The following is a 24,829-nucleotide window of genomic DNA, read 5'->3' as shown; positions in this document are numbered from 1 at the left end:
TTGCGCCCCCTGCAGGAGCCGCCGGGAATGGCACCGCCCTCGGGAGGGCACCCGAGATTGGGGACAGTTCTGTGTCCCTCGGTCCGTGTGTGTCCCCCGTGTGTCCTGTGTGTGTCCCCGTGTGTCCTGTGTATGTCCCTTGTGTCCTGTGTGTGTCCCCTGTGTCCTGTGCGTGTCCCCCCGTGTGTCCTGTGTATGTCCCATGTGTCCCCCCGTGTGTCCTGTGTGTGTCCCCCATGTGTCCTGTGTGTGTCCCCCGTGTCCTGTGCGCATCCTTTGTGTTGCCATGTCCTGTGTCCCCGTGTGTCCTGCACGTCCATGTCCTGTCTGTGTCACCGTGTGTCCTGTGTGTCCCATGTGTCCTCTGTGTGTCTTGTTCATGTCCGCTGTGTCCCCCGTGTGTCCTGTGTGTGTGTCCATGTCCTCCGCCTTCCCTCACTGGCGACACTGTCACCTGCCACCCCTCAGGGACACGACCAACGCTCCGGCGACACCGCCGTGTCCCCAGGGCTGCCACCATCGCTCCGGGGGGACACCGCCCCCCTGTGTCCCCGAGCGGTGCCATCCCAGGCCATGCCAGCAGATGTCACCCCGTGCCCGCCCCCTCGGGACCCCCGGCACCCCCCCGAGCCTCGGGGGTGTCCCCAGCGTCCCCCACCCCTGCCATGTCCCCACAGAGTGACACTCGGGGACACCGTTGGGGGGGGGCATCTCAGTGCTCCCAGTACGTCCCAGTAACTCCCAGTAGCTCTCGGTGGCCACACCGCGGTGCAGGTGACAGAGCCCCGCTCTGGGGACACAGAGAGGGACACCCGGGTGGCCGCCACACCGCGCGCGCGCCCGGCGGTTACGGGCGGGAGCGCGCACCGACCCTGGGGGGGGAAGGGGGGGGAGGGGGGGGTGTCACAGCCGCGCACACGCGCGTGCAAAACCCCCCACCCCCACTCTCGGCGGTTAATGAGGATCATCTCATTAACGGGGATTAACGCCTATCTATAGGGCGGCCGCCCCGCGGGGGGAGCCCCGGGCCCGCGGCGGGGGCTGTGCGGTCCCCACGGGGGTCCCCGGTCCCGCCCTCCCCCGGCCCCCGCTCCGGCCGGTGCCCGGTCCCGGCCCGTTCCGGGGCGGAGCCGCTCGGGACCGAGCGGGGAGCGGAGCCGGTACCGAGCGCCGAGGGGTCGGGAGGGGCGGGGGTTGGGGGGGGTGTTGGGGTACGGGGTGGGTTTGGGGTGGTTTGGGATGGATTTGGGGTGATTTGGGATGGTTTGGAGTAGTTTTGGGGTGGTTTGGAGTAGTTTTGGGGTGGATTTGGGGTGGTTTTGGGGTGTAGCCTGGGTATTGTGGGGTGTTGGGGCAGGGGGTGGTTTTGGGGTGGTTTTGGGGTGGTTTCGGGTGGGTTTGGGGTAGTTTTGGGGTGCAGGCTGGGTGTTGTGGGGTGCTGGGGCAGGGGGTGTGCAGGGCGCTGAACGGGGCTATGGAGGGTGGGAACGGGGCGGTTTTGGGGTGTTTTAGGGTTTTGGCTGGGACGCTGAGTGTTGTGAGGGTGTTGTGGGGGGTACTTGGGGTGCAGGGTCGGGGTGTAGGGGGGCGTTTTGGGGGTGCTGGGGGAAATGTCCCAGCACTGGTGACAGCAGCTCCCGGAGCACTGGGAGCACTGGGATGGGAGCACTGGGGACTTTGGGACAGGAACACTGGAACAGGGGAAAATGGGGACCACTGGGAGGACTGGGGACACTGGGAGCACTGTCCCCACACTGTCCCCACTCCACCCCCATCCCCGTGCCTCAGTTTCCCCCCCGCTCGCAGCCCGGGGCGGGGCGGGGGGGTCGCTCTCAGCCCCACCCGCGATGCCGGGGGTCCCGCTGCTCTTCGTCGTCCTCCTCCTCCTCCTCCTCCTCCTGGCCGGGACCCCCGCCCGGTCCTTCCCGCGGGACCTGGTGGCTCGCAGCACCGTGGGGCTGGCAGGTGAGCGGGGCTCAGGGGGGCTGGCTGCAATCCCTGTCCCAATCCCAATCCCAGCCCAAATTCTGGTCCCAGTCCTGGCTGCAATCCCTGTCCTAGCCCCAATCCCAGCCCAAATTCTGGTCCCAGTCCTGGCTGCAATCCCTGTCCTAGCCCCAATCCCAGCCCAAATTCTGGTCCCAGTCCTGGCTGCAATCCCTGTCCCAATCCCAATCCCAGCCCAAATTCTGGTCCCAGTCCTGGCTGCAATCCCTGTCCCAATCCCAATCCCAATCCCAATCCCAATCCCAATCCCAATCCCAGTTCTGATGCTGGTCCCGATCCCAGCCCCATTCCCAGCCTCCATCCCAGTTCAACCCCAATCCCAGCCCCAATCCCAGCCCCAGTCCTGACCCCAAACCCAGCCCCCAGCCCCATTGCCTTGCCCCCTGCCCTGGCCCCGCTGCAGCTCCCGCAGCCCATCCCAGTCCCGGTTCCCGTTCTCAGACCCTGGTCCCGATTCCATTCCCGGTTCCCGTTCCCAGACCCTGGTCCCTGTCCCAGTCCCGGTTCCCGTTCTCAGACCCTGGTCCCGGTCCCAGTCCCGGTTCCCATTCTCAGACCCTGGTCCCGGGGTTACCGGGGTCTCACCGTGTCCCCCCACCCCGCAGCCACCGCCGGGTACCCGCGTTTCGGGGGCCTCCGGGGGGACAACGGCACGGCCCGGCTCGGCCTGGACTTCCAGCGGATGCTGCGGCTCAACGGGACGCTCTTCGTGGCCGCCCGGTGAGCGCCCGGTGTGCGGGACACGGCTCCGGTGTGGAGCATCCTTAGCTGGGCTCGTGCAAGGATTTGCACGCTCCTGCGCCCTTGTCATTGTGTGACCCCGCTGTTCCCCTGTGCGTGTTGTCCCCATGTCCCCTTGCACACCCCCGTGTCTCCTTGCACACCCCCGTGTCCCCTTGCACACTCACTCCCCCCTCCAGGGACCACATCTACGCCTTTGACCTGCGGCAGGACAAGGGGACGCTGTACCCAGAGCGGGTAAGGGGGACGGGGACAGTGACCCTGGGGACAAGGGGGACACACAGGGGGTGAAGATCCCTGTGCCCACCCGCCCCTTGCCCCATCTCACCCGGCAGCACCTCACCTGGGAGACGCAGGACAGGCAGAACTGCGCCATGCGGGGCCGGCGGCAGGTGAGGGGGTGTCAAAGGGGGGGTTTGGGGTGCAGGAATTTGGGGTGCAGGCGTTGAAGGTGGTGACACCAGGATCGCCTGTGTCCCCACAGGATGAGTGTCACAACTACATCCGAGTGCTGGTGCCCCGCGACGCCGAGACCCTCCTGGCTTGTGGCACCAATGCCTTCAGCCCCCTGTGCCGCACCTACCAGGTGAGGGGGCTCGGCACCCCCGAAATGAGGGGGGGTCCTGGGGATCTCAGTCCCAGCAGGGCAGTTCCCAGAGCACAGAAGTTCTCCATGCTCTGGGAACTGCACCGGGGGGACCCTGACTACACTGGGGGGACACGAGTGTCACCTGAGACCCCTCCCAGGACACCCCAACTGCACCTGGGGGGGATCCCGAGTGTCACCTGAGACCCTCCTGGGACACCCCAATTGTACCTGGGGGGGACCCCGAGTGTCACCTGAGACCCTCCCGGGACCCCGAGTGTCACCTGAGACCCTCCCAGGACACCCCAAAACTGCACCGGGGGGACCCCGATGGGGTTGGGGATGGCACAAGGGGGGTGCTGGGTATTTGGGGAGGGGTCTCACGGTCTCTGGGCGTGTCCCCCCCCCCCCCAGGTGAGCAGCCTGGCACAGCAGGGTGACGAGGTCAGCGGCCAAGCCCGGTGTCCCTTTGATGCCAAGCAAAGCATCGTGGCTCTCTTTGTCGGTGGGTGCTGGGCAGGTGGGGGGGACACGGGGGGGAGGCCGGGGGGGCACGGGGGTGACCCGGTGTGTCCCCCCCCGCAGATGGCAGCCTGTACTCGGCCACCGTGGCCGATTTCCAGGCCAGTGATGCCGTGATCTACCGCAGCCTGAGCCCCGGGCAGGCTCCCCTGCGCACCCTCAAGTACAGCTCCCGCTGGCTGCAGGGTACCCCGAAATCAGGGGGTCTGGGGGGGTCTGGGGGGTGGGATGGGGGTCTATGGGGGTCTGTGGGGGTGGGACGGGGGTCTGTGGGGATCTGTGGGGTCTGTGGGGTCTGTGGGGATGGGGTAGGGGTTACAGGCATGGAGGGATGTGGCAGAGTGGGGCAGGGGGATTGGGGATGGGGTTAGGGGGGTACAGGGGGTCTGGGGGGGTCTGTGGGGATGGGATGGGGGGTAAAGGGGGTCTGTGGGGTCTGGGGGGGTCTGTGAGGGTTTGCGGGGGTCTGGGGGGGTCTGTGGGGATGGGATGGGGGTACAGGGGTGTGGGAGGGTGTGGGGCAGGGGTTACAGGTGTGGAAGGATGTGGCAGAGTGGGGCAGGGGGATGTGGGGATGGGGTTGGGGGTGCAGGGCTGCAATCTGGGGGTACAGGGGAGGGGCTGAGCACAAAGGTGTGGGACAAGGACCTGATGGTGCCTCCAACCTCCCCTGGCCCCCCCAGAACCCCACTTTGTCCAGGTGCTGCCCTACGGCCCCTACGTCTACTTCTTCTTCAGGGAGGTGGCAGTGGAGCTCAGCGCCCTGGGCAAGGTGGGGGCACAGGGGGCACAGGGGGGGCGCCCAGGGACCCCCACCCTGGCATCCAGGCAGGGGAGACTCCTGAGCCCCTCACCAGGGTGTCAGGCCTGTGAGTGCCCCCTGAGGTGTCTGGGGGACAGCCACAATGCCCAGGTTGCCCAGGTGCCTTGGGTGGTGACCTGAGGGTGTCCAGGTGCTGACCCTGAGGGTGTCCAAGTGGTGACCCTGAGGATGTCCAGGTGCTGACCCCACATGTCCAGGTGCTGGCCCTGAGGGTGTCCAGGTGCTGACCTGGTTCCTGTACAGGTGTTGGTGGCCCGGGTGGTGACCCTGAGGGTGTCCAAGTAGTGACCCTGAGGGTGTCCAGGTGCTGACCCTGAGGGTGTCCAAGTGGTGACCCTGAGGGTGTCCAGGTGCTGACCCCACATGTCCAGGTGCTGACCCTGAGGGTGTCCAGGTGCTGGTGGCCCAGGTAGCCCGGGTGGTGACCCTGAGGGTGTCCAGGTGCTGACCCTGAGGGTGTCCAGGTGCTGACCTGGTTCCTGTACAGGTGCTGGTGACCCTGAGGGTGTCCAGGTGGTGACCCTGAGGGTGTCCAGGTGCTGACCTGGTTCCCGTGCAGGTGCTGGTGACCCTGAGGGTGTCCAGGTGCTGACCTGGTTCCTGTACAGGTGTTGGTGACCCTGAGGGTGTCCAGGTGCTGACCCTGAGGGTGTCCAGGTGCTGACCTGGTTCCTGTACAGGTGCTGGTGACCCTGAGGGTGTCCAGGTGCTGACCCTGAGGGTGTCCAGGTGCTGACCTGGTTCCTGTACAGGTGTTGGTGACCCTGAGGGTGTCCAGGTGCTGACCCTGAGGGTGTCCAGGTGCTGACCTGGTTCCTGTACAGGTGTTGGTGACCCTGAGGGTGTCCAGGTGCTGACCCTGAGGGTGTCCAGGTGCTGACCTGGTTCCTGTGCAGGTGTTGGTGACCCTGAGGGTGTCCAGGTGCTGACCCTGAGGGTGTCCAGGTGCTGACCTGGTTCCTGTGGAGGTGTTGGTGACCCTGAGGGTGTCCAGGTGCTGACCTGGTTCCTGTACAGGTGTTGGTGACCCTGAGGGTGTCCAGGTGCTGACCCTGAGGGTGTCCAGGTGCTGACCTGGTTCCTGTACAGGTGCTGGTGACCCTGAGGGTGTCCAGGTGCTGACCTGGTTCCTGTGCAGGTGCTGGTGACCCTGAGGGTGTCCAGGTGCTGACCCGGTTCCCGTGCAGGTGCTGGTGGCCCGGGTGGCCCGGGTGTGCCGCAATGACCGTGGCGGGTCCCCGCGGGTGCTGGAGCGGCGCTGGACGTCCTTCCTGAAGGTGCGGCTGCAGTGCTCCGTCCCTGGGGACACCGTCTTCTACTTCGATGTCCTGGAGGCCGTGACACCCCCACAGACCCTGCACGGGCGCCCCGCTGTCCTCGCCCTCTTTGGCACCCAACCCAACAGGCAGGGACTTGGGGACACGGGGATGTGGGGACATGGGGACACGGGGATGTGGGAATGTGGGGATGTGGGGATGTGGGGACACAGGGATGTGGGGACATGGTGATGTGGGGATGTGGGGATGTGGGGACACAGGGATTTGGGGTCATAGGGACATCAGGACATGGGGGTGTAGGGACATGGGGTCATGGGGACATGGGATCATGGGGATGTGGGGAAAGGGGAGATAGGATGTGGGGACAGGGTGATGGTGACATGAATAGGGACTCACATGGGGACATGGGGACACAGGGATGGACTTAAAGGGGGACATGGGGACACAGGGAGGGGCTTGCCCAGGGGGACATGGGGATGGACTTAAAGGGGGACATGGGGACACAGGGAGGGGCTTGCCCAGGAGGACACAAGGAGGGACTCAGATGGGCACATGGGGACGCAGAGGGGACACACACACACAGAAACAGAGCCTGGGGACACACCTGGGACACAGAGGGGCCCTGCTCAAGCCCAGGCCATCCTGTCCCCCCCTGCTGTCACCGCAGCATCCCCGGCTCGGCCGTCTGCGCCTTCTACCTGGCAGACGTGGAGCGCTCCTTCGAGGGCCCCTTCGCCGAGCCCCGCGGCGCCACCTGGAGCCCGGTGCCCGAGGACAGGGTCCCCCAGCCCAGGTACCGGCCCAGGTACCCCCACCCACACCAGGACACCCCTGGGTGCCACAGAAATTGGATCCCCACACCAGCTGTGCCGCAGGCCGGGCTGCTGTGCCGGGATGGGAGCTGCTGCTGGCGTTGTCACCTCTGGGGACTTCCCTGATGAGACGCTGGCGTTCGCCAAGGAGCACCCGCTGCTGCACGGAGCTGTGGGACCCGCGGGAGGGAGGCCTCTCTTCACCCACACTGGCACCAGGTGGGGGACAGGGTGGCCTTGGGGACAAGGTGGTCTCAGGTACAGGGTGGCCTTGGGGACAGGGTGGCCTTGGGGACAGGGTGGCCTCAGGTACAGGGTGGCCTTGGGGACAGGGTGACCTCAGGGACAGGGTGACCTCAGGGACGGTGGCCTCGGGAGTGGGATGGACTTAAGAAGTGAGATGCCATAAAAAGTTGTTTTCCTAAATCACCATGGTGCACTGTAAGCTGCCCCAGTATTGTCCTTTTACCTGGTATCTTTAGATATATTTATATATTTATATCTATATCTATATCTATATCTATATCTATATTATTTATGTGTGCTTTATATTTTTATTTTTATATTTATATCTTTTATATTTAGACAGTCCGCTTAGCCATGGTGTCACGAGGGGAACACATTTCTGTCCTTTCTTTTAAGAGCGATATATTAGATGATTATTTTTCCCCCCCTTAAACATTTACAACCAAAAAAAAAAAATTGGAAAGAAAAACATTGTGGAAAAGGGTGAATTAGTTAAAAGGCAATAAAAACTGATGGATTTGTGGGAGTGGCCATGGGGACAGGGAATATTTCACATGAGGAGTTCAGGTGCTGCAGGGTGGGGATGTCCTTGTGCAAGGTTCCTGTGAAGGGCGTGTGGGACCACGGGAGGGTGCAGGAAGCCCCTAAGCCTCAAGCCCGGCTTTACAAGGCCTGTCCTGCCCCAGGCTGACCCAGCTGGCCGTGGACACGGGCGCGGGGCCCCGCGGCAACCAGACCGTGCTGTTCCTGGGCGCCGAGGACGGGCGGCTGCTCAAGGTCCTGGCAGCTGCACAGAGCCCCGAGGCCACTCAGAGCCCCGGGGGGACCCCGGCACCGAGAGACCCCCGAGGGCTGGGGGACAGCAGGGACAGCAGGGACAGCAGTGCCGGGACGCTGCTGCTGGAGGAGATCAGCCTCTACGACCCCGGGCGGTGAGGGGCAGGCCCAGGGCGGGGGGCTGGGGGGCTTGGGGGGCACTGAGGGGTGCCTGGGGGGCTTGGGAGGTGGGTTCTGGGCACTGGGGGGGCTGGGGGGCTCTCGGGAACTGTGGGGTTGTGAGGATTTGGGGGTGTCAGGGGGGCTGTGCTGACCCCAGGTGCTCTTGGGTGCAGGTGCCACAGCCCAAGGGGATTTGGGGGTGTCAGGGGGGCTGTGCTGACCCCAGGCACTGTCAGGTGCAGGTGCCACAGCCCAAGGGGATTTGGGGGTGTCAGGGGGGCTGTGCTGACCCCAGGCACTGTCAGGTGCAGGTGCCACAGCCCACGGGGATTTGGGGGTGTCAGGGGGGCTGTGCTGACCCCAGGTGCTATTGGGCGCAGATGTCACAGCCCAAGGGGATTTGGGGGTGTCAGGGGGGCTGTGCTGACCCCAGCTGCTCTCGGCTGCAGGTGCCACAGCCCGCGGGGGTCTGGGGTGCCCAGCCGGGTGCTGGGGCTGGAGCTGCACCTGCCGGGCCGGGAGCTGATCGTGGCCTTTGCCGGGTGCCTCCTGCGGCTGCCCCTGAGCCGCTGCGGCCGCCACGGCTCCTGCCGAGGGTGAGCGGGGCCGGGAGGGGGCTCGGGAGGGCGGGCAGGGATGGAAAGGGGGGCCCGGGAGGGAACGGGGATGTGCAAGGGAATGGGAATGTGCGAGGGCACAGAGGCACAAGGATGTGCGAGGTCATGGAAGTGCCCAAGGGCACGAGGGAAGGGGAGGGGACCCGGGCACACACGGGCACAGGGACACGGATGGCAGCTGTGTCCCCGTGTCCCCGCAGGAGCTGCCTGGCTGCCCGAGACCCCTATTGTGTCTGGCTGCCCTCCAGGGGCTGCGTCCCCTTCTCCGAGGACCTTCCGTGAGTTGTCCCTCCCATCCCCGACCTCCTGGGGCCCTGCCCCGTGTGGGGACACGCTGGGGACAGAGGGTGATGTCCCCTCTTGTGTCCCAGGAGTGGCTTCCAGCAGGACATGGAGGGATCCCTCGGGATCAGCGGGACCTGCCAAGGTGAAGTGGGGGATCACGGGGGACACTGGGGATGTTTGGGGATTTCTGGGGGGATGCAGGTGGCACCACGATGACCCTGGGGTGGCTCTGGCACACGTGGGTGATGCCAGAGGATGGGGAGGACGTGGAGGGGACACTGGTGGCTCCAAGGGACACAGAGAGGGGCCTGGCCTGACCCTGCTCTGCTCTCACAGGGGCTGCAAGGGATGGTGACGAGAATGGAGACCTGGCCCACGGTCAGTGACATTGTCTGAGTACAATGGAGACCCCAGGGCTTGGGGAGGGGGACACCAAGGGCTGGGGAGGGATTGTGGTGTCCCAGAGACAAGTGTGAGACCCCCAGGGACAGGAGAGGGACCCCTGGGGTGGGACAACGATCCCAAGGGTGGAAGAGGGACGGAGAAGGACCCTGGGGTGGGGGGACCCCAGTGACCAGGAGGGACCCCAGGACCAGGAGAAGGGGGAGCCATGGGGACAAGGGATGGGAGGGGGGGCACCCCAGCAGTGTGAGCGGTACCGGGGGGTCTCTGGGCTGGGGTCCCGGCCCTCCCGCCGGCACCGGGCTGACGGGAGCTCCCGCAGGGGTGCGGCACCCCGGGCCCGGTGCCGAAGCGACAGTTCCGGTGCCGGTGCTCGTGGGCTGCGTGCTGGGCGCCTTCGCCGTGGGCGCCCTGGCCACCGGGCTGCTGGCCACGTGCTGCCAGCGCCCCGCCGTCCCCAAAGCCCCCCCGGAGCCGCCGTGCGCCCCGCGGGCCCCCGGCCAGCCTCCCGTGCCCCGCCTGTACCCCGCGCTGCCGCCGCACGACGGCACCGAGCCCGAGCCCCCCGCGCTGCCCCCGGCCCGCGCCCCCCGCGACCGGGAGCCCCGGCGCGGCCCCGCGGAGCCGCCCGGGCCGGGGCCGCCGGGCAGGGCGGGCCGGGAGGAGACAACGCTGCAGCGGCTGCCCGGGGGCTCGGCGTGGCCCGGGACCCCCCCGGGCAGCGGCTCCTCCTTCGCCAACCGGGTGCTGCCCCGCGCCGCGGGCCCCGCGCCCCCGTTCGGCCCCCACGACCGGGCTCCGGTGCGCCTGGACGTGCCCCCCGACAGCCCCCCGGCCCCGCGGCGGCCGCTGGCACAGAGCTACTCGCTGGGGGGGACCCCCGTGAGCCCCCCCGGGCCGCCCCGGGCTCTCACCCGCATGCACTCGCTGGGGACACCGGGGGGGACACCGGGGGGGACACCCTGGGGACCCCGGCCCGGAGCCCTGGAGCGCTCGCTGTCCATGAAGCCCCCCCTGCTCCCCAAACCGGTGCTGCTGCCTGCGGCCCCGGGGCGGCCCTGAGACCCTCCCGGGACAGCCCCAAACTGCACCGGGGGGACCCCGAGTGTCACCTGGGACCCCGAGTGTCACCTGAGACCCTCCCGGGACAGCCCAAAACTGCACCGGGGGGACCCCGAGTGTCACCTGAGACCCTGAGTGTCACCTGAGACCCTCCCGGGACAGCCCCAAACTGCACCGGGGGGACCCCGAGTGTCACCTGAGACCCCGAGTGTCACCTGAGACCCTCCCGGGACAGCCCCAACTGCACCGGGGGGACCCTCAGTGTCACCCGAGACCCTCCTGGGACCCCGAGTGTCACCTGAGACCCTCCCAGGACCCCAAGTGTCACCTGAGACCCTCCCAGGACACCTGAGTGTCACCTTCCCCAAGGTGCAGGGTCCCCACCGCCCCAGCTCTCTGTCCCCATGTCACCAGGACAGCCCCCAGCAGGGTGACAGGGATCCCCATGTCCCCCCACATTGCAGTGACAAGGTCTCCATGTCTCCCATGCCCCTGGTTTTGCTTTTTTTTTTTTGTTTTTTTTTTTATTCTTTCTAATTTATTTTCTGTTCTGGGGGGGTGGGAGTTGATGTCACCCCCCCTCCTTTGGGGACACCAGGAAGGGGGACACATGGCCCAGCCCATCCTACTGTGTAGGAGCAGGGCTGGGCCAGGGCACTGCAACAGTGGCAGAGGATTTTAATAAAAAAAAAATACAGAACAAAAAACGAATTTAAATGTTGAAATTTCTGCATTCCAAAGCGTTTTCCCTTGGTGGAAAAGGGGGGGGCTGAGCATTTGTGTTGTCCCAGCACTCAGGGAATCTGTCTCCCATTTCTTCAGTGATCAAAACAATGTGATAAAAGTCCAAAATAATGAAACAACGATCAGATTTTCCCCAAGAAGGGGATGGGGGTGGAAGGAAGGGTGGCATTCTCAGCCTGACCCCCCCAGCTCTGTGCTCCCCTTTCCCGGGTATCCCAACAGGATTTGGGATAACTGAAACCACCCACTGCAGGCAGGAGGGAAACACGCGTCCAATTAACCCCAACGTGTGCTAATTAACCCCAACATGTGCTAATTAACCCCAAAGGGTGCTGATGAGAGGGCAGACAGGCAGGGAAGGATGCGAGGCCGAAGGAGGCGCGGGCAGGAAAATCCCTGACAGGGCACGGCCCGGCCTGGCCTCCCGTGGGAGGGAATTTACTGACCAAAAAAATGCTGCTTTGGCCTTAAAAAATGCTGCTTTGGCCTTAAAAAAATGCTGCTTTGGGCTTAAAAAGCTCCTGGTGTTTTTCTGTGGAAGAGCTGGGTTGGAATTCCAGGCAGAGATCAGTTTTGGTCAGCTTTGGTACATACACGGATATTTCCAGAAATTAAATCAGGGGATTCCCCTCCGAAAGGTGACAACACCCTCAGCTTTATTTCCTCCAAAAATAACCCGAACCGGTTCTCATGAGCTTCGTGGAGTTTTTATTTTTCATTTCCTCTTCCAAAGGGGAAGTTTTTCCCCCAGCTGAAGGGATTTTTTTGGCAAAATCACCTGTTTTGAGGAGAAGGATGGCAATTACTGAGGGACAGTGGGGAAGGCACAATACAGATCAGCTGCATGTTAAAAAAGGTTCTTAAAAAATAGAAATTTCAGCTTAAAAAAAGTGACATTTGTATCTCCAAAGACAAGCAGAATCCCAGGCTGCCATATCTGGATTTCCATGTGCCACCACTTTACAGCACTGGCCAGTGTGGGAAGTAGAATATTTGCCTAAATATTGTAAAACTAAGGATTTTTTTTTTTTTTAATTTTGGGTGTTTTGATAAAAAACTCCCTCAAATTCTTCCTGAAACAAACAGGTGAAGGATGCTTTTCCCTGACAGTGTGAGATGCTCCACGTGACAAACATTCAACGTTGCCTCAATCCAAAAATTACCAATTTTGGGAGAAGAAAATAATGGATAAAAGGGAAAAAAATCCCTTCCACACCCCAAGCAACACACCAAGAGAATATTTTTGTTGCCATTCGAGATCTGGTCCCTGGGATTTATTTGCAGGTCCTTGCACAAGGTCTGTGTTCAGGCTGGAATTCCCAGGCAGCTCAGCACTAATCCAGCTGGGTGGGATTTCTTCCCATTCCCAACAATGCAGGTATTGACATCCCAGAATAAGCCTGGATCACCTGGCTGGGTGGAATTGTGAGGGAGAGTTTCAGATCTCTGCAGGTCAAGGTTTCAAAGCACTTTTTGGCACGGCAGGAAGGGGAGATTTGGAGGGGGCACTGCAGGAACAGCCCCGGATTTAAGCAAAAAGAGAGGAAAAAAGAGAAATTTTGCTTTATAAATGCCAGGATTAGGAGGTGACAGGGTCATTCATCATGGTGGGTGTTCCTACAGCACGTAGGGAAATGTGGGAAGGCAGGTGAGATCCCACCTGGATGAGTTTCAAAGGTTGGAAAGAGGTGGAACCAAGGTGCAAAGAAAAAGAGTTCCCAGTGATGAAAAGTTGGGAGGGAAATGAGAAAAATATTTTTCCTCCTGAAAGAGGGATGGGGAGCAATTCCTGCTTTATTGCCGAGACCTGGATTATTCCCAGATCCTACTGGGAATCCTAATTCATCCCAGTAAAACCCCTGAGCTCCAGGTTTGGCACAGAGAGACCCCCAGGCTCAGGAGTCCTTGTGCTCCTTGGGTCATCCACTCTTTGTTCCACTCCTCGCCTCTTAGAAGGCAATTCCAAATCTGAAATATCCCAGTATTTCACCCCAATGGGGCTGGCAGAATCCAAAGTCCAAAATTTTCATCTTAAAAAGAACCACGAGGAAAAAAAAAAAGTATAATTTTGATGCCTCACTAATGGCACTTCCAGCCCAGACAGGGTGAAGGAGAGGAATAGAAAGCTCTCCTGGAGAATTCCTGTCTCTAAGCTCCCAAGCAGCTTTCAGCACATGCAAGAGCTGCAAATTTCCAGAGAATAAATATTTTAAATCTGTAAACATGAGTTTTTGCTTCGGGAAGGCAGAGTTTGGCCAAGCAGGGAGGAGAAATCTCATGTGAGTGACTGAAGGTAGCACCACCTAAACAGTTCCCCCTTTGTCTCCCTGGTGGGTCCCGAGCCAGGAATGATTTGTAGTAATTTGGCAAATAATTCCGAATAACTAACAGCTTTAGAAAATTGTTTTTCAGCAGGGCAAGTCTGTAAACAGACAGAACTGATGTAACCCGTCTCTCAGAGCTGCTCTGCTTCCTAATCCTCTTTTCCTGCCCCGAAGTTAATCCAAATAATCGAGTATCCCTGGGACACGCTGGAAGAATTGGCGGTAGTAGGCAAGGCTGGGAATGACATCCCCTGAGGAAAAAAAGCAGAGCCCTGGAGCTGTGCCCTGCTGTGCTGGACACAATTTCTATCTGTCTCATAAAATAATGAGATTACAGAGCAGTTTAATGGCAGGACAAGGTGGGCTGAGGCTGATATTAATGGGCAATATGAAGGTTTGGATAAATGATGGAGGAACAGGTTGGGGTTTCATGGGTTGGATGATTTACTCCCAGACTGGGATGTTCCCCACAGGATAAAGGAACAGTCTCTGCCAAAAAAGACAACAGCCAAATTGGCATTTCTCTTCCTGAGGGCCTTGGGTTTCCAGGAAAAACCCAAAATATTCCAGTGTGGTTTAAGTGGCACCAGAAGCCCCATGGACACTCGGCCCTCAGACCCCACGAGCTCACAGGAGCTGGAATTTTGTTCCTTCTGGAATTGAACCTGGCTGCTCCTCCTGGCAGGGACAGGTGGCTCTGGGGACACAGTGGCACTCAGGAGCTGGAATAATTCCTTCTGGAATTAACCAGAATAATAATTAATAATTAATAATTAATAATTAATAATTAATAATTAATAATTAATAATTAATAATTAATAATTAATAATTCTGGAATTAACCTCACCTTGCTGCCCACCCTGCTCTGGGCACAGTGGCACTCAGGAGCTGGAACGTTTTCCTTCTGGAATTAACCAGAATAATAATTAATAATTAATAATTCTGGAATTAACCTCACCTTGATGCCCACCCTGCTCCTCCTGGCAGGGACATGTGGCTCTGGGCACAGTGGCACTTGGAGCTGGAATTTTTCCTTCTGGAACTGAACCTGGGTGCTCCCCACCCTGTTCCTCCTGACAGGGACAGTGGCACTCAGGAGCTGGAATAATTCCTTCTGGAATTAACCAGAATAATAATTAATAATTAATAATTAATAATTAATAATTAATAATTCTGGAATTAACCTCACCTTGATGCTCACCCTGCTCTGGGCACAGTGGCACTCAGAGCTGGAACGTTTTCCTTCTGGAATTAACCAGAATAATAATTAATAATTAATAATTAATAATTCTGGAATTAACCTCACCTTGCTGCCCACCCTGCTCTGGGCACAATGGCACTCAGGAGCTGGAACATTTTCCTTCTGGAATTAAACCTGGCTGCTCCTCACCCTGTTCCTCCTGACAGGGACAGTGGCACTCAGGAGCTGGAATAATTCCTTCTGGAATTAACCAGAATAATAATTAATAATTAATAATTCTGGAATTAACCTCACCTTGCTGCCCACCCTGCTCTGGGCACAGTGGCACTCGGGTGCCACAATCCTCAGCTTCTGTTTCCACCATTTCCTCCCTCTTGCCTTGGGAAATAAAAGCAAAGGGCAGAGAAAAGAGTCAGGGTTTCCTTCTCTCTTCCTTGAATAGAAACTGAAGGGGAAAGGCTCGAGTGTGTGGCGTGAGACTCCTGGGATTATGGAAAACAATGTGGGAATACAGCAGGTTTTAGGAGAAAGAAAATAACATCACTGCAGCTCAGCAAAACAAAGGTTTCAGGGTAAACCCAGCGTAGCTGGGAGGCCCAAACAACCTCCAAGATCATCAAGTCCATTTGAAGGTTTGATTTACGATTTTTGGATGTCTTTTCCAGCCTTAGCAGTTTAATTTTGTGCACATTAATAAGGCCCAGCACACAAGTGAAAAGCTCTGGAAGTGCAGGCAGCAGTTGAGCAGCCCTGGCTCTGCAAAGCTTCCTCCCCTGCCCCTTCCCTTGGCTGCATCCTGCTCCCAGTGCAGGAAACTGGGACCTGACCTGTGCTGGGTGCCAGAGAGGAAAACACTCGAGCACCACGGGTCAACAAATCAGAGCTGTGGCACCAGCAGCTCCAAGAATTTAAATTACTTGTCTCCAGACTGGAGAAAAAAAAAAATAAAAATGCTTAGCTTTGGGGAAGAGAACGGAATCGAGAAGTGAGGGGATTAGATAAACTTCCACTTTATCAAATTCCTAAATTCAAAGTTAATTAAAGGTCAAACAGCATAAAAGATGGTTTAAAAAAAAACAACAGAAACCTCTCTGTGAGAAGGAGTTATCAGAGCCTCAGCATGGGGACAGGAAACATTTGAGACGGTTTCACTGTGAACTATTTATCCAGGTTTGTATGTTACAGTCAACCCATTTCTGCAACAGTTTTTATTTATTAAAACAGTTTTTATTTATTTTTAATATTTTTTATTTATTTTTAAAGTAAATTATTTAAGTTTATTATTTATTTTTTTAAATATTGTTTGTTTCTAAATTATTATTTATTTAGATATTATTTATTTTTAAATAACTGTTAAAGCACATCAAGGGCCGCACATGGCAACATCAGGCATGGTGATTCATTAAAATTTAATAAGAATTTGGTTATTTCTATTGGTATCCATGAGCGTTTCTTTAATTAAGTTTGAACTGGGATTAAATCAATAAATCACCCAAAAAGCACTCACTGCAAGGGGATATTGACTGAAATGAGATAAACAAACCTTCTCAGCCCCAAAAACAATGTTTCTTCCTGCAATTGACCGTAGTAGCTCCTATTCAATGTAAGAATGGGGCAGGAAATTACCTAAATGGGCGCAAGCTCAGTGCAGAGAACCCACAATTCCCCTTTAAAAGGGAAAAAAAGAGATCCTGTTCCTCAAGATCAACAGATTATAGGCACACAGAGGGAAGTTCACCTCAAGTTCTTCTCATTTAACCCTTGCAAGCTGTTTTTTCTCTCTTCTTTTACCTGATTTAGCAAAGTTTATCAGGTTTGTTTCATAGAATATTTGGGCTGGCAGGTGAAAACAGCCCAAGCCTGGAGTTTTCAGCACCTGATTCCCCTTTAGCCCAGCCAAGGATCCTTGTTCCCATTTAAAAACAGGAGAGAGACGAGAAAAGTCTTTATGTGGAAGTGTTCAATGACACGGTTTTGTTACAATTAAAGTGGTTGCTGATGCCATCTCGTGGGAAATGCAAAATTCACCTCTCCGAGCAGCAGGCAGGGCTGTTCCTGAGCCCTTTCTGGGTGGGAATGTCAGCATCTGGGATTTCAAAAGCACTCCCTGATTACTGAGCAAACATTCACGCAGGTGAACAGTCCCGCCTGACCAAAGAATTACTCACATGCAGAAGCGTTTGCAGGATGAGGCAAAAAAAGCTTCCCAAAACTTTTCAGCAGCCTCGAGACTGCAGAGAAACAGCAGTTTGGGTTTCCCCAAATGCACAAAATTGACTTGATGAGTTATTAGAAAAATTTGGGTTACTCAAAAATAATTTGCATTTAGAACCGAGTCAAATGGGTTTTCCCAGTCAAAATAAGGGCCAAGGAACAACGGGAAACCTCTTTATTTCCATCTAATATGGGATACAATAAATAAGAATACATAGAGTAAATAGAATAAATAAGGAGCAACCTAGACATCTCTTAGACCTGCTTATCCAGGAATTTCCTTACTCAGTGTTTACCCAAAGCAAAACACTCAACGCTGGCGGTAAAGAGCAAAGCAAACTGTTCCGCTCTGGATTTGGCACAGGCAGGAGGAATTCTCATTATTCCTCTGTTGCAATCAGCCCAAATCCATTTTCTCCAGACCTGGAGCAGCCCCCGGCCAAGTCCACGAGTAGCCACTCACACTGGAACCACCTTTATTTACACCAGGAGTAGGATCCTCCTCCCTTATCTCGCCCGGTGAAAACATTCAGGGGCAGGAAGCAGCACTTGGGCGTGTTTGGCCGCATTTCAGCACTTTTACTTTCCTAAATACCCATCTGCCCTCTACTGGAGAGCGATCTTAGGGGTTCTATCCCCAAGGTTTTCACACTCGAGGTCCTTTAAGACATTACCTGAGGTGGTTTTGGGGTTTGCTGAAGGGAAGAGATTGAGAATTTGCCCTGCTGTAAGAATGAAGGGCGAGATGAGGTGTTTGTGATAGGATTTGTTCTCTGCGTGTTCTCTGGGGGTCCCCCCTCCTCAAGACCCCCAAGATCGCCCCTCTCAGAGGCTCATCCATCCCCTCCCCTCACTGGGAGGCCTCTGAACCCCTCACGGGTGTCCCCAAAGCTCCTCATGGGGGTCCCCGATCCTCAGACCCCCAAGATCGCCCCTCTCAGAGGCTCCTCCCTCAATGGGAGTCCTTTGAACCCCTCATGGGTGTCCCCCCATCCTCAGACCCTCAAGATCTCAGCCCTTCCCTTCACGGGGGTCCCCAAAGCCCCTTATGGGAGTCCTCCATCCTCAGACCCCCAAGATCGCAGCCCTTCCCCTCACGGGGATCCCCCCTCAGCGGCCCCGGCCCCGCTGACGGCGCTCGGCCCCGCCCGTGCCCGCGCCTGCCCCGCCCCTCCCGCCGCGGCCTCACAAAATGGCGGCCCCGGCAGCGAGCCCGTGAGGCGGCGGAAGGATAAAGGACATGAGACAAAAAAGTCCCCCGAGGCGGCGCAGAAAAATCGGGCTGGGCCCGCACTGGCTCCGCCGCAGCGGGAACTGTGTGGAATTCGGGGATTTCTCCTTCTTTTCTCCGTGGTCCTCCCCGCTCTGGGGCCGTCGGGAGAGGCCTGGCAGGGGAGGGGTTTCCTCTGGCGGAAGGATATCAATCAGTAGTGTTGGCGGATAGTGATGGGTTCCTGGATTTAGGTCCGGCCGAGGCGTTTTTGCGCCAAGTATAAAATGGCGGCGGCGCCTCACGGAGGTCGCGTGGTTTAGATGTGCTTTGCGACTTTGCTAAATGGGATTTGTAAATATATCTGCATTTAAAGATGTGTATTTCAGTAGTTTGAGTATATCTGTCCCCTCTAAGCGCCTTCCAGTCACGGACTTAGCTCCCCTCAGACTGCCAACCCCCCCTCTCCAAGGAGTTAACCCTTGTCAGTGTTACCCCTGACTTGCCCAAAATGTCCTTTTTTTGAGCTAAAATTGGAGGTCTGAGGGCCTATTTCTTCTCTGGAGTGTTTTCCTGTGGGGCTTGGAAAAGCTGAAGTGTAAATAATAGCCTTAATGTGCTTATAATAATCTTTTAGGCTTAGTTTTTCCATGCTTAAGTCTTCTACAGCATTTGCAAAGACATAGGGGGAAGTTCCCAGCTCACTGTAAAGAGATTTGAGACATTTTAATGCCAAAAAACTTGATGTCAGTCTGCATGTCCACAGGAATGTGTATGTTTTGAACTGATTTTATTTAAACTTTCATAATAAATACTTCTCCTGCAGGTTTTCCTAGCTGGGAACACAGAAGTCAAACAGCTCTGCAGAGGAGAGTTTACATTTTTCATCTCTGGTTTTACACAGATGGTTCAAAATCAGCACACTTGATTATTTCTGCAGATTACAGGAGAGCTGCATCCAATTTTCATAGTAGAATGCAGATTTTTTTTTCCATTTTTTTGCCTATTTCTGGCACTTTTTAAAGTGCTGCCTCAGCCTGCCCCCAGCCACATACCCCCCAACTCTCAGGATGATTTTGGGATGCTCCACATCACTTCATCCCAATCAAACCCAAATAAAGCACATTCAAGGAGACAAATCAATCCCAGAAAACAATATTGGTAGGAAAAAAAAAAAAAAAAAGACAAACCCCAACTGTTTAAAAGCCAAAAATCATTCCAGGTTGGGTTTTTTCCTCCTGTTTTGAGATGATGCTCAGAAATAAAGCTCAGCAGGTGAAAATCTCCCCAGAGAAAACTCAAGGCTTCCACTTGAATGAATGCAGCATTGTTTGTTGTTGGTTTTAAAGGGATTAAGTGGGTGGAAAACCTGAAATATTTTCATTTGGGGGTAAGATCCACCTTTCATCACCCTTCCACACCCCACAATGTACCCGGTGTCTGTCCCAGCACTGGGAATAAACCACGTGGGGCACAAAAAAAGGATGAAAAAATCAAATTTGGGGGCAATAATCACCCAGCCTTGACCCCACTAAGCAAAGTCAGAGCATTTCCATATCTATTTACCCTCCTGGACATATTTTTTTCTGCTTGGGCTCACACCACAAGGCTCAAAGTGGTTCTTTTTCTCAAGAAGCAGGTTTGTGCTGATATCTTGGGCACATCCCTGCCTCTTCCACCTTGCATTCCCGAGAGGAAGGTGAAGGGACGAAGAGGAATTTTGAGAAATTGGGCCAGGGGAGCGCAGAGGGTCAAAGCTTTCTGCAGAATGAGGGCGATTCCCATTGCTCCTCGTTTGCACAAACGAGTTTCTTAAAAAAGCACTTGAGAAATGAGCTGAGAAATTGTCACACGGGGGTGGCACCTCCCAAACCCTCCGGGAATTGAGGGGGGCTCTTTCTGCCCCTTCCCCTCGTGTTTGCCCCTAGTGCTGCTGTGATTCCAGGAGGAAAAGGGAGAGAGGGGAGTTGGAGATTTTTGGGGAGCCCATCACCATCAAGGCCACGGTGAGCTGCTGAGCGCATGAAGAATGGCAAAACCACCCAGAAACAAAACAAAACAAAAAGAAAAATCGAACCTAACAACCTCCAAAGTGACACCAAAACCAAATCCTGGCAGAAAGAGAGAGAGCAGGGGCGGGGGGGGGTGAGGACTAACAGGGAGAGCTTCAAATTAAATCGAAATCTAAGGAGCTGATGCTGGCAATGGGAGCTCGCCAGAAATTGAAGCTGTTGAACTGCAGCAGACTGTCCTCTTCCTGGGAGAGCTCCTGGCTGCCTCGGTGGTCACCAAGCTTGCCCAGGCCTCCCTTGGGCTTGTAGAGGGCCATGTCTGCCAGCCCCAGCCCCTCCAGCTCGGCCATGTCCAGCCGTGGGATCGGCATCCTCCAGTAGATGAAGGAGTCGTACTGGCTGCTGATGGTGTCCAGCATTTTCAGGCTGTGGAGGGCACGAGGGGAAAGAAAAGGAAGAGAAAAGCTCTACTAAAAACACAGGAGTTGGCCCAAAGTGGGGAGAAATTTCAGGTGTTGGCGTGTGGAGCCTGTGCTGTAGGATAATCCCTTTAAAAAGGGAGATCCTTCTTAGGATAACCCCTTAAAAAGAGGATATTATTTTTAGGATAATCCCCAAAAAAGGGGATATCCTTTTTAGGATAACCTTCTAAAAAGGGGATAGCCTTTTTAGGATAATCCCCAAAATTTATTAGGATAACCCCCTAAAAAGGAGATATCATTCTTAGGATAACCCCCTACAAAAGAGATATCCTTTTTTAGGTTAGTCCCTTAAAAAGGGGATATCTTTTTTAGGATAATCTCCCAAAAAGGGGGCTATCGTTTTTAGGATAATCCCATAAAAACTTTTTAGGATAACCTCCTAAAAAGGGGATATCTTTTTTATGATAATCCCCAAAACTTTTTAGGATAACCCCCTGAAAAGGGGATATCCATTTTAGGTCAGTCCCTTAAAAAGGGGATATCTTTTTTAGGATAATCCCCTAAGAAAGGGATATAGTTTTTAGGATAACCCCCTAAAAGGGAATATCTTTTTCAGGATAATCCCCTAAAAAGGAGTGGATGGTGGAGGAGAGCCTGGGGTTGTGCAGGTTTCACTCTAGGCTGGATCTAACTGCAGGCTCGAGCTCTGCCAGAGTTTTATCCACACCCATCTCTGCACCGTAATTCGGGGGGGGGGGATCCGAGGGATTTGTCCCTGCGTGCCTCAGTTTCCCCAAACAAACAGCATGGGAGGGTTGGGATTAACCCCTTCATTAACCCCTTCCCACCTGCTCCTCCTGAAATCCCTCCTGCCAGCTCTGGGGAGCAGAGGTGGGAGAGCAGCACCTAAATAAACTCTCTTTTTTTCCCACTCCTGCCCACCTTTCCCTGTGCTGAATCCCCATGGAATGGGCAGTGAGGGGGGTGGGGGGGTCCCTGTGCATCCCCCTCCACCCTAATCCCACCCTAATCCCACCCCATCCCTCCCTCCCCTGACCGAACCCTCTAGAAAGGGCTGGAAGGAGCCTCGCCCGGCATTCCCACCACACCCCACCCATCCCTGCCGTGCCATCCATCCATCCATCCATCCCTCCATCCATCCATCCGTCCGTCCGTCCATCCATCCATCCATCCATCCATCCATCCATCCATCCATCCATCCGTCCATCCCCGCTGCAGAATTCCCCCTGCAGCCCCACCCCGATCCGCCAAAAAATTGGGAAGGAGCAGGACCAGGCGTGGATCAGCTTCTTCTCGGTGGAGCTGAGTCACTGCCTGGCTTCTCCCCGGCAGGGTTGTGTCATTCACCTCCTCGATTGGCGCCGGAGGTGGGGAAAAAAGAAAGCAGACTAACCCAAAACATCCTCATTTTCCTGCTGATTGCCTGCCTTAAAATCAGAATTCTCAAGGATGATTCAGGCGGATTTTGGAGCGGTGCGATCAGCTGCTAAATTTAAGGTTCTGGATGTCGCTCAGAGGCTATGAAAGGCTCCTGTGTCACCCCCTCCGGGTAAACTGAGCCACAGGACTTTAAAATAGTCTCTTCCCTGGGAATTTATCCCTGGGGGGGTCCATCCCTAGGGATTTATCAGTGAGTTTTTTGCAGCAAAACGACAGAGAATTATTAATGGTGGTGGGTGTTGTGGAGATGGATTTTTAAGCTCCAAATAGTGAAAAATTGGAGTTTAGTGACAAGAGAGGGGGAAAGACAGCTTAGTGACAAGCAAATAATTAAATATCCAGTAAAAGGGAGTGAATGTGGAAGGAAAACCCCTCTTGTGTGGCGTGTCACCCCCAAAAAAGATCATTTCCCGCGGGCTCTGCTCATCCCATGGAACCAAAAACCACCTTTCTCCACTTAAATCCCCGCTGGCTGTGGCTCATTTCTCCCCTCAAAAAAGAAATTCCGACCTCTCCCTCCACCCAAATCCTTGGCGGAATGAAAAGCGTCCTCTCTCCGAGCATCCTCGCATCCCTTACCTGCGGAGGGCGGGCGGTGCCGGGAGCGCTGGGCTCGGAGCCGGGCCGGGCTCTTTGTGCCGGGGAGCCGCGGGCGGAGGGAGCAGCGTCGCTTTTGTCTGCCGGGTCTGTCTGCAATGCAGCCCCTCGGATTGCCCTTCCTCGTAGGGGGAGGATGGTGGTGATGATGATGATGATGATGATGGCAGATGAGTCAGCGGCTCCCACCCGCGCCAGGGAGGGAGGGGGAGGACGGCAGGGGCGGAGATGCTGCGTGCTGGACCCCCAGGCTGAGGATGGATTAAACCTGGTTCACTCCCGGAGCCTTCAGCTGCGTGTTGGGGGAAATAATTTTCAGCCTGCAAGGAGCTGGGGGATATTTCTTTCACCTGCATGTGAAGATATGGGGGCCCGTGGTACCCCCAGGCTTTGGGAGGACGCTGTGCAGGTCAAACACGGAGAAATTTGGCTCAAATAAACCCCCCCAAAATATATTTTATTTTATTTTATTTTATTTATTTTATTTTATTTTATTTTATTTTATTTTATTTCATTTCATTTCATTTCATTTATTTTATTTTATTTTATTTTATTTCATTTCATTTCATTTATTTCATTTCATTTATTTTATTTTATTTTATTTTATTTTATTTCATTTCATTTCATTTATTTCATTTCATTTCATTTCATTTATTTTATTTTATTTTATTTTATTTTATTTTATTTTATTTTATTTTATTTTATTTTATTTTATTTTATTTTATTTTATTTTATTTTTCAATCTGAGACTGAGGGCATTTGATCCTAAAGCCACACAGCAAAAATATCCCATCTTTGTGGCCCAAGCCAGAACGTGGAACTAGAAATAGAGGGAGACACCCAAAACTGGCATCAATCACTGCCAGGGCTGAGGGGGGGCTTCACCCGGGGTGGGGGCACCTCACACCCCCCTTCACCCCACAGCTGACAACAAAGAAAACCCCAATGCAACCCCTCAGACCAGGCAATCTCCCTGTCCCGGCACCTCTGAGACCCCAAACTCCCTTTTTTGGGGGGCACAGGCCACATCCGTGCACCTGAGAGGCTCAGAGCAGCCCTTGCCTTCCTCTCCCTGGGCTTTGCCTGAGATCAACATTCTTTTGGTGCTTTAGGGTTTGGGTTTTTTTTCTCTTTTCCTCCCTGTTCCCTGCGTGCAGCTCATTTCTGATGGTGCCAAGCTGTTCTGCCAGTGCTCGGCTTTCAGCCAGACTATTTCTGCCTCCTCCTCCTCTTCCTCCTCCTCCTCCTCCTCCTCTCAGCACTGTCATGGGCAAAGAGGATCCTGCTCCAAAATAGACCCTTGGTCTCAGCTGGGCCTTTGCAGCACTCAGCAGAGGGAAAATTCCAGCTGGGAGCCCTTTGGAGGATGCTGATCCCTCCAAGGGGTTGAGCTGCTGTGGTTTTGGGGGTCCCCCAGGCCATGGGGTGCAGTTTGGCTGAGCTACCTCATAAAAACCTTGATGTCAGCCATCTCCTTGCTCTTTGGGGTGTCACCTGCTCGTGTGATTGTGGTGTCCCTCTCTGAGAAGGGACCTGGGGCTGAACCCCAAGGGCACGTAGCAATGAGGGCACTGCTCTGGGTTTTGGGAGGGCTGCAAGGGGGACAGTGTTCTCTGGCAGCACAAACACCAAACAAAAAATGAAATGAGGTCACAAACACTTGGGGTATTATCAGCCAGGGCCACCCAATGGCTGGGGACAGGCGTGGGACAGAGACCCGAGTGAGTGGGGACAGTGCTGCCTTGTTCGGGATTTCTGGAGTGGGAGCAGTGGGGATGGCTGGGATTTGGGGGCTGACACAGCAAGGGACGCTCTGAGGCTCACACAGGGGCGTCTCCTGTGTGGTGGCAGTGGCAGGACTGGGGTGGTGGCAGTGGCAGGACAGTGGTGGCAGTGCCAGGACTGTGGTGACAGTGGCAGGACTGTGGTGGGTACAGTGACAGGACTGCAGTGGTGGCAGTGGCAGGACAGTGGTGGTAGTGACAGGACTGTGGTGGGTACAGTGACAGGACTTTCGTGGTGACAGTGGCAGGACTGTGATGGTGGCAGCAGCAGCCCCTCAGATGTTGTGCAAGCGGAAGGGCACCGAGCTGGAAATGGTGACACCACTCAGCACCAGCTGCAGGGCGTTCCCACGCCTTCGGGTGCCCCGGGGGCTCTGGAGTACCCATGGAAAAAGCGGGAATAAGGCTCGGGGGCACATGGGAGCACAACTGGCACTTGCTGGGGACACCCCCAGCCCTACCTGGTCCCCTGGCATTCCCGCAGTGCTCCTGGAAGCCCCAAGGCCTTCCGCCCACAGCTGGGGACCCCCAGCCTTAACAG

At 55.7% G+C, this 24,829-nt stretch overlaps 2 protein-coding genes across 3 annotated transcripts; one reads left to right on the top strand and one right to left on the bottom strand.

The window, feature by feature from the left end:
• The first annotated feature begins 191 nt into the window (after positions 1–191).
• On the top strand, positions 192–11,006 carry SEMA6C (semaphorin 6C). Of its 2 annotated transcripts, XM_077191960.1 has the most exons (18): positions 192–1,160; positions 1,807–1,965; positions 2,613–2,727; positions 2,928–2,985; positions 3,084–3,140; positions 3,233–3,334; positions 3,749–3,839; positions 3,920–4,042; positions 4,540–4,628; positions 5,867–6,084; positions 6,624–6,749; positions 6,832–6,987; positions 7,701–7,946; positions 8,403–8,549; positions 8,771–8,848; positions 8,942–8,997; positions 9,192–9,233; positions 9,580–11,006. In XM_077191960.1, exons 2-18 carry the CDS (start codon positions 1,848–1,850, stop codon positions 10,317–10,319), a joined length of 2,562 nt encoding a protein of 853 aa, XP_077048075.1. In that variant the 5' UTR covers positions 192–1,160; positions 1,807–1,847; the 3' UTR covers positions 10,320–11,006. The 2 variants fall into 2 exon arrangements, with proteins under 2 accessions (XP_077048075.1, XP_054507277.2); XM_054651302.2 differs by lacking the exon at positions 192–1,160 and having other exon boundaries at positions 1,612–1,965.
• Positions 11,007–18,785: 7,779 nt separating this feature from the next.
• On the bottom strand, positions 18,786–22,739 carry MLLT11 (MLLT11 transcription factor 7 cofactor). Its single transcript, XM_054651270.2, has 2 exons — positions 22,487–22,739; positions 18,786–20,450 (listed from the first exon to the last, which is right to left on the bottom strand). The coding sequence occupies exon 2, from the start codon at positions 20,441–20,443 to the stop codon at positions 20,180–20,182; it is 264 nt and encodes an 87-aa protein (XP_054507245.1). The 5' UTR covers positions 20,444–20,450; positions 22,487–22,739; the 3' UTR covers positions 18,786–20,179.
• Positions 22,740–24,829: the final 2,090 nt, after the last annotated feature.

The sequence above is a fragment of the Agelaius phoeniceus genome, chromosome 31 (assembly GCF_051311805.1).
Source record: "Agelaius phoeniceus isolate bAgePho1 chromosome 31, bAgePho1.hap1, whole genome shotgun sequence".
Taxonomy (NCBI): Eukaryota; Metazoa; Chordata; class Aves; order Passeriformes; family Icteridae; genus Agelaius; species Agelaius phoeniceus.
This window is presented reverse-complemented; position numbering and strand designations above follow the sequence as displayed.

Excerpts from the sequence above, each read along its gene's own strand:
- SEMA6C (XM_054651302.2), top strand. The coding sequence starts at position 1,707 with ATGGGGACCACTGGGAGGACTGGGGACACTGGGAGCACTGTCCCCACA. Across the intron at positions 1,966-2,612 it reads CAGCACCGTGGGGCTGGCAG|CCACCGCCGGGTACCCGCGT; the intron begins GTGAGCGGGGCT and ends CCCACCCCGCAG. Across the intron at positions 8,849-8,941 it reads CCCTTCTCCGAGGACCTTCC|GAGTGGCTTCCAGCAGGACA; the intron begins GTGAGTTGTCCC and ends CTTGTGTCCCAG.
- MLLT11 (XM_054651270.2), bottom strand. The coding sequence starts at position 20,443 with ATGCTGGACACCATCAGCAGCCAGTACGACTCCTTCATCTACTGGAGG.